This window comes from Scomber japonicus, chromosome 15 (assembly GCF_027409825.1).
Source record: "Scomber japonicus isolate fScoJap1 chromosome 15, fScoJap1.pri, whole genome shotgun sequence".
Taxonomy (NCBI): domain Eukaryota; kingdom Metazoa; phylum Chordata; class Actinopteri; order Scombriformes; family Scombridae; genus Scomber; species Scomber japonicus.
In genome coordinates this window covers 5043126-5054382 of record NC_070592.1, presented here as the reverse complement: position 1 = coordinate 5054382, position 11257 = coordinate 5043126, and the positions used below count along the sequence as shown (strand labels likewise).

The 11257-nt window shown below is 43.3% G+C and overlaps 1 protein-coding gene across 1 annotated transcript in view; it reads right to left on the bottom strand.

Moving 5' to 3' along the window:
- Positions 1 to 11257, bottom strand: part of LOC128373837 (voltage-dependent calcium channel gamma-6 subunit-like) — a 37897-nt gene that overhangs the window by 9410 nt on the left and 17230 nt on the right. The window contains exon 2 of the mRNA XM_053334032.1: positions 10257 to 10337. Within this exon, the coding sequence (XP_053190007.1) occupies positions 10257 to 10337 (81 nt within the window). The remainder of the gene's footprint in view (positions 1 to 10256; positions 10338 to 11257) is intronic.

Genomic DNA, 11257 nt, shown 5'->3' with positions numbered 1-11257 from the left:
TATTTTTTCCCCTTTCTTCCTTTCCTTCCTTGCTTTCTTGTTTTCTCTTCCTTCCTCCCTCCCTCCCTCCCTCCTTTCCTTCCATGCTTCCGTCCTTCCTTCCTTGTCTTCTTTCCTTCCCTCCGTCCTTCCTTCCCTCCGTCCTTCCTTCCATCATCTTCTTTTCCTTTCTTCCTTCCTTCCGTGCTTCTTTCCTTTCTTGTCTTCTTTTCCTTTCTTCCTTTCCTTCCTAATCCCTTTTCCTTCCTTCCTTCCTAATCCCTTTTCCTTCCTTCCTTCCTTCCTTCCTTCCGTCAGTCTGTCCTTCCTTCCTTCTGTCCTTCCTTCCTTCCATCTTTCCTTAATTTTTTCCCCTTTCTTCCTTTCCTTCCTTGCTTTCTTGTTTTCTTTTCTTTTCCTTCCTTCCTTTCCTTCCTCCCTCCCTCCCTCCCTCCTTTCCTTCCATGCTTCCGTCCTTCCTTCCTTCATCTTCTTTTCCTTTCATCTTTCCTTCATCTTCTTTTCCTTTCTTCCTTCCTTCCTTCCTTCCTTCCGTGCTCCTTTCCTTTCTTGTCTTCTTTTCCTTTCTTCCTTTCCTTCCTAATCCCTTTTCCTTCCTTCCTTCCTTCCTTCCTTCCTTCCTTCCTTCCTTCCTTCCTTCCGTCAGTCTGTCCTTCCTTCCTTCTGTCCTTCCTTCCTTCCATCTTTCCTTATTTTTTTCCCCTTTCTTCCTTCCCTTCCTTGCTTTCTTGTTTTCTTTTCCTTTCTTCCTTTCCTTCCTCCCTCCCTCCCTCCCTCCCTCCTTTCCTTCCATGCTTCCGTCCTTCCCTCATTGTCTTCTTTCCTTCCCTCCGTCCTTCCTTCCTTCATCTTCTTTTCCTTTCATCTTTCCTTCATCTTCTTTTCCTTTCTTCCTTCCTTCCTTCCTTCCTTCCTTATGTGCTTCTTTCCTTTCTTGTCTTCTTTTCCTTTCTTCCTTCCTTTTCCTTCCTAATCCCTTTTCCTTCCTTCCTTCCTAATCCCTTTTCCTTCCTTCCTTCCTTCCTTCCTTCCGTCAGTCTGTCCTTCCTTCCTTCCATCTTTCCTTAATTTTTTTCCCTTTCTTCCTTTCCTTTCTTGCTTTCTTGTTTTCTTTTCCTTTCTTCCTTTCCTTCCTCCCTTCCTCCCTCCCTCCCTCCTTTCCTTCCATGCTTCCGTCCTTCCTTCCTTCATCTTCTTTTCCTTTCATCTTTCCTTCATCTTCTTTTCCTTCCTTCCTTCCTTCCTTCCTTCCTTCCGTGCTTCTTTCCTTTCTTGTCTTCTTTTCCTTTCTTCCTTTCCTTCCTAATCCCTTTTCCTTCCTTCCTTCCTTCCTTCCTTCCTTCCTTCCTTCCTTCCGTCAGTCCGTCCTTCCTTCCTTCCCTCCCTCCCTCCTTTCCTTCCCTCCGTCCTTCCTTCCTTCATCTTCTTTTCCTTTCGTCTTTCCTTCATCTTCTTTTCCTTTCTTCCTTCCTTCCTTCCTTCCTTCCTCCCTCCTTTCCTTCCTTGTCTTCTTTCCTTCCCTCCGTCCTTCCTTCCATCTTTCCTTCATCTTCTTTTCCGTCCTTCCTTCCCTCCCTCCTTTCTTTCCTTCCTATCACTTTTCCCTTCTTTCCATCCTTGTTTCCTTCCTCCCTTCCATCTTTCCTTCATCTTCTTTTCCTTTCTTCCTTTCCTTCCTAATCCCTTTTCCTTCATTCCTTCCATCCGTCCGTCCTTCCTTCCTTCCCTCCTTTCTTTCCTTCCTATCACTTTTCCCTTCTTTCCATCCTTGTTTCCTTCCTCCCTTCCATCTTTCCTTCATCTTCTTTTCCTTTCTTCCTTTCCTTCCTAATCCCTTTTCCTTCCTTCCTTTCTTTCCTTCCTATCACTTTTCCCTTCTTTCCATCCTTGTTTCCTTCCTCCCTTCCATCTTTTTAATGATCCGGCCCACATTTTAGACTTTTAGACAAGTTTTCTACGGACAGATAAGGACACAGCACAGCACAGTGCAATGCATGAAACACTGAATATTGTTATATTGTTTTATTTATTCAGTTTCACACATTTCTACCTTGTCATCAATGTAGATCTTAACAGTAAATTTAACTGTTTGTTTCCTGGTGGTTTTCTGCAGATGCCAAACACAACATATTCATTGGCTGTTTGAAACCGCATACTACATACTACATACTTCTATACTACATACTACATACTTCTATACTACATACTACATACTTCCATACTACATACTACATACTTCTATACTACATACTACATACTTCTATACTACATACTTCTATACTACATACTACATACTTCTATACTACATGCTTCTATACTACATACTTCTATACTACATACTTCTATACTACATACTACTATACTACATACTACATACTTCTATACTACATACTACATACTTCTATACTACATACTACTATACTACATACTACATACTTCTATACTACATACTACATACTTCTATACTACATACTACATACTACTATACTACATACTTCCATACTGCATACTACATACTTCTATACTACATACTACTATACTACATACTACATACTTCTATACTACATACTTCTATACTACATACTACATACTTCTATACTACATACTACATACTTCTATACTACATACTTCTATACTACATACTACATACTTCTATACTACATACTTCTATACTACATACTACATACTTCTATACTGCATACTTCTATACTACATACTTCTATACTACATACTACATACTTCTATACTGCATACTACTATACTGCATACTTCTATACTACATACTACATACTTCTATACTGCATACTTCTATACTACATACTTCTATACTACATACTTCTATACTACATACTTCTATACTACATACTACTATACTACATACTTCTATACTACATACTTCTATACTACATGCTACATACTTCTATACTACATACTACTATACTACATACTACATACTACTATACTACATACTACATACTACTATACTACATACTACATACTTCTATACTACATACTTCTATACTACATACTTCTATACTACATACTACATACTTCTATACTACATACTTCTATACTACATACTTCTATACTACACACTAAAGGACCAGATAGTAAGCAGACCGTTTACACTGTAGTAAACTACACGATTACCCACAATGCATTTGGTTCCTACCCGAGCTGAAATCATCAGGCTGAAGCTGATTTCATTTTAGCTCTAACTCTGTAAATAAACCACTTTATCCACATTTCTAACCTTTTTAGGAAGAAAGTAAAGTAGCCCTTTAGATCCACAATGTGACGCTAATTTGTCCAAATAACACCTGTTTAAAGTTTTGTTCCTGACAATTCGGAGTTAGCCATAGCGAGTAACGCACTTCCGGTCAAGTTAGCCGTAGCGAGTAACGCACTTCCGGTCAAGTTAGCCGTAGCGAGTAACGCACTTCCTGTCATTTTCACAAAATAAAACACCCATTGCCTTTCATTATTAAGAAAACCATGACGATATAATTGGTGCTTTTATTTTGAAAACAAGAAGCAAACATACCCTCGCTGTAGCTAACTTGATCTGTGACGTTTGTATTTTGTGTTTTTTTCAGAAGTTGCATTGCATCTTGGGTAATGTGAGTGTGAGTAGTAGCGTTGCATCTTGGGTAATGTGAGTGTGAGTAGCAGCATTGCATCTTGGGTAATGTGAGTGTGAGTAGTAGCGTTGCATCTTGGGTAATGTGAGTGTGAGTAGTAGCGTTGCATCTTGGGTAATGTGAGTGTGAGTAGTAGCGTTGCATCTTGGGTAATGTGAGTGTGAGTAGTAGCGTTGCATCTTGGGTAATGTGAGTGTGAGTAGTAGCGTTGCATCTTGGGTAATGTGAGTGTGAGTAGGAGCGTTGCATCTTGGGTAATGTGAGTGTGAGTAGTAGCGTTGCATCTTGGGTAATGTGAGTGTGAGTAGGAGCGTTGCATCTTGGGTAATGTGAGTGTGAGTAGTAGCGTTGCATCTTGGGTAATGTGAGTGTGAGTAGTAGTGTTGCATCTTGGGTAATGTGAGTGTGAGTAGTAGCGTTGCATCTTGGGTAATGTGAGTGTGAGTAGTAGCGTTGCATCTTGGGTGATGTGAGTGTGAGTAGTAGCGTTGCATCTTGGGTAATGTGAGTGTGAGTAGTAGCGTTGCATCTTGGGTAATGTGAGTGTGAGTAGTCAGCTCTTGATGCATACTCTGCATTTCTGGAGAATCTAGTAAACCATCCAGGAACTTCTCACATACTCTAAATCACATACTACGCAGTTGAAACACACTACATACTTCAATTGACGTCAGAGTTAGTACGAGTAGTAGGAAAGTATGCGGTTTAGAACAGACCTATTTTCAATTATCACCAAGAAACTACATGTTATAATATTGTCTACCATATAAGACACATTTAAAACAAAGGTATAGATACAGGTATTTGTTGACTTTGAGGCAGAAATTTGTACATGCATGAAATAAACAGATTCAACGAACAAAACATAGGCAACTCACTGCAATTGATTAGTACTACATTTAAGTACAAGTACTTAAAGGTACAGTCTGTAGAATTAAGTGGAATTCCGGAATTTTCAAAGTTGGAATCTTTCCATTCGAATTAACCAGGCGGGGAGTTCTGGTCCTCTGAAATGAGGCCAACCAGGAAGTAACTTAGAACTGCATTCTATCAAAAGGCCACCAGGGGGCGACCGTCTCTATACAAGTCAATGGAGAATTCACCAACTTCTCACTTGATTTCTAACCTCAGTAAACGTTTTCAAAATGTGTTTATGGTCTCAATCGCTAGTTTAAAGCCTTCTTCAATGCAGTATGATGTTCATTTGGGACATTTTGGCCTCCCTGATTTTATATGTGACGATAAAGCAGGGTATGCATTAGGGCGTGGCTTCGTCCTGATTGACAGGTTGATTGACCAATGTCCTCGAGATCCAGCCCTCGTAACCATAGCAACCTCCCCGCTCCGCCCATGGCCCCGCCTCATGCCCATATAAGTCATATAAGTAGAATCTGTGTTTTTATTTTTCCCAGCATGCACCTGAAATTTTCAAGATGGCGCTGCCCAGACTCGAAACTATTGGCTTCTGAGCAGCAGTCCACAAACCAATGGGTGACGTCATGGATGTTACGTCCATTTCTTTTATACAGTCTATGGGCAGAACAGACCTGAGTAGAAATTGTATATGATGAGAATGAGCTCTTATATCTATGTACGGAGCTGGTACTGTGGATCTCGCCATTTTGTACAATCATGTTTCTACACTAGCCCAGAGCAGACAAACAGACAAACCAAACACTGGCTCTATAGAGAGGGGCTTTTCATGATATATTTTTTTATGCCTTTTCCAGCCATCATAGGTTTTCCTAGATGCTTGCAAAGGGAAGGGAAAGGGTATTCAGTTGGTTGCAATCTGCAATCTCGCCACTAGATGCCACTAAATCTAACACACAGGTCCTTTAAGTTCATTCAGCTGATGCTTCAGATAGTATCAGTAAACCTTGAAGAAGCAGTAGCAGTAGTAGAAGTAGTAGTCATAGTAACAGAGGTATATTTTTGTTATATTTTAGGGTGTATGCATCAAGTGAAAGAATCAAATATGCAACTTTTATGTTACAGTACAGTAAAAATGAGCAATCCTACTGCTTCCTGCAACCTTAAGAATAACACTCAGCACGTTTACATGCAGCAAAAAAATCGAATTTCTGATCGTATCAGACATAGTTTGGACTTTTAAAATAAACACCTTAGTCCGATCTACATCAGACCTACATCGGACCATAACGGACATCTCAAAATCGGATAAGAACACCTAGATAATTTATTCATAGTCGACATTTTAAAGCCATGTATACTCTGCAATCGTATCTAAATCCCTCTGGTGATGTCATATTAACTAGTAGTGTTGTTGCCGGGGAAACGTTAAACAACGTAGTGCTGTTGCCGGGGAAACGTTAAACAACATGGCTTCAACAACACAAACAACACACTTCTGGACGGACGAGGAGACGGACGGTTCATGATCAACCAAGTGCAAGAATTGAATATATTAAAATTTATGGATGGGTGCAAGACGAGTTTGTTGTTGCTGTTGAGGAAAACAGGAAGTGGCTCTTTGATGGGAAGGCTACAGCGCCACGTAGCGTAACGGGGTCAGCCATGCTACGACCATTTATCCGATTCTCTGAACGGCATGTATACTCAGACAAGTGATCGGGTCTTATGCATGTCTTTATCTGATACGATCAGAAATTCGATTGTCATGGTCGATGACACTTTATTAATGGCATGGTTTCATTATTGTACAGTTGATGTTAAATCAGATGTTAAACTGAGATAAAGCAATTTGATTTTTAAGAGTATTCATGTATAACTAAATAGCTTTCCCAAATACGTTAGACTAGAGGATGTAATCGCTCCCTGGTTTATGTTCAGGCTACATTCATCCAGCGCTCTGACATCAGAAGGAGGGAGTCAGGGTGGATGATGGGCAAACTGTATAAGATGCAAGACTCTAGCATCAGAGAATGTGCTTCACATCCTTCCTTTCCTTTCCTTTCTCCACCCCTCCCTCCTACCTTCCTTCCTCTGCCCTTCCTTCCTCCCTTCCTTCTCTCTTTCTTTCCTTCTGCTCTCTTTCCTCCCTTCCTTCTTTCCTTCCCTCCCTCCTACCTTCCTTCCTCTGCCCTCCCTCCCTCCCTCCTTCTCGCTTTCTTTCCTCCCCTTACCTTCCTCCCTTCCTTCTTTCCTCTGCCCTTCTTTCCTTCCTCCCTTCCTCTTTTCCTTTCTCCATCCCTCCCTCCTTCCTTCTTTCCTTTCTCCCTCCTACCTTCCTTCCTCTGCCCTTCCTCCCTCCCTTCCTTCTCTCTTTCTTTCCTTCCTTCTTTCCTTCCCCTCTCTTTCCTCCCTTCCTTCTTTCCTTCCCTCCCTCCTACCTTCCTTCCTCCCTCCCTCCCTCCCTCCCTCCTTCTCGCTTTCTTTCCTCCCCTTACCTTCCTCCCTTCCTTCTTTCCTCTGCCCTTCTTTCCTTCCTCCCTTCCTCTTTTCCTTTCTCCATCCCTCCCTCCTTCCTTCTTTCCTTTCTCCCTCCTACCTTCCTTCCTCTGCCCTCCCTCCCTCCTCTCTTTCTTTCCTTCCTTCTTTCCTTCCCTCCCTCCTTCCTTCCTTCCTCCCTCCCTCCCTCCCTCCTTCTCACTTTCTTTCCTCCCCTTACCTTCCTCCCTTCCTTCTTTCCTCTGCCCTTCTTTCCTTCCTCCCTTCCTCTTTTCCTTTCTCCATCCCTCCCTCCTTCCTTCTTTCCTTTCTCCCTCCTACCTTCCTTCCTCTGCCCTTCCTTCCTCCCTTCCTTCTCTTTCTTTCCTTCCTTCTTTCCTTCCACTCTTTCCTCCCTCCCTTCTTTCCTTCCCTCCCTCCTTCCTTCCTTCCTCCCTCCCTCCCTCCCTCCTTCTCGCTTTCTTTCCTCCCCTTACCTTCCTCCCTTCCTTCTTTCCTCCGCCCTTCTTTCCTTCCTCCCTTCCTCCCGTCCTCTTTTCCCTTCTCCATCCCTCCCTCCTTCCTTCTTTCCTTTCTCCCTCCCACCTTCCTTCCTCTGCCCTTCCTCCCTCCCTCCTTCTCGCTTTCTTTCCTCCCCTTACCTTCCTCCCTTCCTTCCTTCCTCTGCCCTTCCTCCCTCCCTTCCTTCTCTCTTTCTTTCCTTCCTTCTTTCCTTCTGCTCTCTTTCCTCCCTTCTTTCCTTCCGCTCTCTTTCCTCCCTTCCTTCTTTCCTTCCCTCCCTCCCTCCTTCTCGCTTTCTTTCCTCCCCTTACCTTCCTCCCTTCCTTTTTTCCTCTGCCCTTCTTTCCTTCCTCTTTTCCTTTCTCCATCCCTCCCTCCTTCCTTCTTTCCTTTCTCCCTCCTACCTTCCTTCCTCTGCCCTTCCTTCCTCCCTTCCTTCTCTTTCTTTCCTTCCTTCTTTCCTTCCACTCTTTCCTCCCTCCCTTCTTTCCTTCCCTCCCTCCTTCCTTCCTTCCTCCCTCCCTCCCTCCTTGCTTCTCGCTTTCTTTCCTCCCCTTACCTTCCTCCCTTCCTTCTTTCCTCCGCCCTTCTTTCCTTCCTCCCTTCCTCTTTTCCTTTCTCCATCCCTCCCTCCTTCCTTCTTTCCTTTCTCCCTCCTACCTTCCTTCCTCTGCCCTTCCTCCCTCCCTTCCTTCTCGCTTTCTTTCCTCCCCTTACCTTCCTACCTTCCTTCCTCTGCCCTTCCTCTGTCCCTCCTTCTCGCTTTCTTTCCTCCCCTTACCTTCCTCCCTTCCTTCTTTCCTTTCTCCCTCCTACCTTCCTTCCTCTGCCCTTCCTTCCTCCTTTTTTTCCTTTCTTTCCTTCCTTCCCTCCTTTCCTTCCTTCTTCCTTGACTCAACAGGACAACAGGAGGGTTAAACTAAGAACTATAAGTGCTGCCAATGATTAAACATTAGCATAAAAAGTTAAATATTGTTGTAGACTTTACTTGCGGATATTGAACTCCAAGATCGGAAAATAATAACTACAATGTCTCTTAATATTTCACTCATGCCGAATATGTTCATTTGTGACATTTCCTCATTATGTGTAATTCAGTAAGTATTATGTTACTTGCAAAGCGTTGCTGTTATAATTTAGTTAGTTAGTTGTTAATATAAATGTTACAAGACAGGGCTGGTTCTTGGTTTTTAAGTAGAATTCATGCAAAGTAGATTAAATAGAGGTTTGATTTGGATTGAAAATGAGATTATAAAATAAAAACCAACAATATTCACTTCACAAATATAGATTTAAAAAATATCAGATGTTAAAAAGCAGCGTCTGTATTATAGGAATATTAGAATAAAGTCCACTCTGCTGTCCTTACTCATCAACTCTGAACACGGCTCTCCTTATAAGGCATCCGATTGGACACACTGGAAAAGTAGCGGCGAAGCACGAGGAAGGGGAAGGAACTCATTACAGCTACAGCAGGCTGTGACCAGCAGCGACACAAACACACTCTTTGACAAGTTCAGTGTCTCAAAATATCCTTTTTACTGCCTCCCAAAAATAAAGCTCATTGTAGAATCAGCACATGGGAAGAAAGTTGCAGATTCAGAGATTCAAACCTGACTCTCAACGTTTGAAGGAGAAGCCAGTTTAGTTTATTCCACCAGCACTACACACACACACACACATATACACACACACACACACACACACACACACCCCTCCCTCCAAACAGTTTCTTAGCAGCCAAAAAAAAAAAATCATGCTGGAATTAGACACATTAGATTTATTTTTCTCACTCTTTAACACGTGCTGCTCGCGTGCTCCACAGAGCTCGCCCGCCACTTCACAAATATCACAACAATGATATTAACAAATTGCTGACCTGGTTTTTGTGTGTGTGGTTCTGCTCGGAGTGACGGAGGGCGAGGCGAGGCGAAGAGAGAGAGTGAGGGGTGGTGGGTGAGGGAGGGGGAGGGGGAGGAAAAAAAAAAGGGGGTGGAGGTCACAGTTAGCCCGGTATTACGTCCAAGGGAGGATGGGGGGGGGGGGGGGGGGTGGGTGTTTTTTAGGGTTGTGAGTGTGTAGGTGAAAGAGAGCATCAGTGTGTGTGTGCGTGCATGTGTGTGTGTGTGCATATATTTGTGTATTGCATGTGGAAGGTGTGTGTGTGTGCGTGTGTGTGTGTGTGCGTGCATGTGTGTGTGTGTGCATATATTTGTGTATTGCATGTGGAAGGTGTGTGTGTGTGTGTGTGTGTGTGCATATATTTGCGTATTGCATGTGTATGTGTGTGTATGTGTGTGTGTGTGTGTATACCTATGCACACCTACATATAGGCTTGCAGAAATCTGTGTGAGCGAGTGTATTTATCTGTGAGTGTGTATGTGCATGCCTGTGTATTAGCTTGCAGACCCCTGCGTATGTGGCTAAAGTGTGTGTGTGTGTGTGTGTGTGTGTGTGTGTATGCACATGTGTGTGTGTGTGTGAGAGTATGCGGTATGCAGTCACACTGACGCTTTCGTAAGGGAATCCGTTTGTTTACGCTAACATAGATAGTCGTGCTTTAAAATGTACTTGTGTGGAAATGTGTCATACAACACACACACACACACACACACACACACACACACACACACACACACACACACACAACCCCACCTCTCTAACTCTGTGTGTGTGTGTGTGCTTATGCCTCCTGTATCTATTTTTACTCCCCACCTGTTAATGACATTAAAGCCGACCCACGGGAGAGGGCTGCAGCACGGGGCTGGTGTCAGCTCGACCCTGGCTGCGAGGCTCATGTCTGAGGCCGTCACTACGAACCCGCTGATTGAAGAGGGAATTGTAGATTCAACACCTCGAAAACAAGTAATGCTGGCGGTCGGCTCACATGGTTGGATGTTGGGAGTTGTGTGATCACTTCCACTGAAGCCCAATGCCTGCTGACACATGAAGAGCAGCCGTTTATCAGTTGTACTGTTAGTTTGTATTAAAAGGACGCTGTTTGTAGGTCTTGATAACAGCCTTAAAATTAGTCTGTTAAAATATGTTTAACCCTCCTGTTGTCCTCAGGTCAAGGAAGGACAGAAGGAAGGAAAGGATTAAGGAGGAAAAGAGGGAGGGAGGGAGGAAGGAAGGAAGGAAGGAAGGAAGGAAGGAAGGAAGGAAAGGAGTAAGTAGGGAGTGAGGGAGGAAAGAGGAAGGGAAGGGAAGGAAGGAAAGGAGTAAGGAGGGAGTGAGGGAGGAAAGAGGAAGGGGGGGGGAGGAAAGAGGAAGGGAAGGAAGGAAGGAAGGAAGGAAGGAAGGAAGGAAGGAAGGAAGGAAATGAGTAAGGATGAAAAGAGGAAGGAATTTAGGAGAGAAGGAAGGGAGGAAAGGAAGGAAGGAAGGAAGGAAATGAGTAAGGAGGAAAGGAGCAAGGAAGGAAGGAAGGAAGGATTAATAAGGAAAAGAGGAAGGAAGTAGGGATAGAAGGAAGGAAGGAGGGAGAGAGGGAGGAAGGAATGGAGGAAGGGAGGAAGGATGGAAGGAAGGAAGAGGGAGCAAAGAAAGAGCGGAGGAGGGAAAGAAGGAAGGAAAAATTAAAGAAAGAGGGAAGAAGGAAGGTGAAAGTACCTGAAAGTGCCATTTACAGGTTGTTGGTTGCTCCCATTGACTCCCATCAAAAAGCATCAACTTTATGATTTTCATTACTGTCTTAATCTCTTAATTCAGACCCTTTTAATAAAAGCACTGTTGGTCATTTT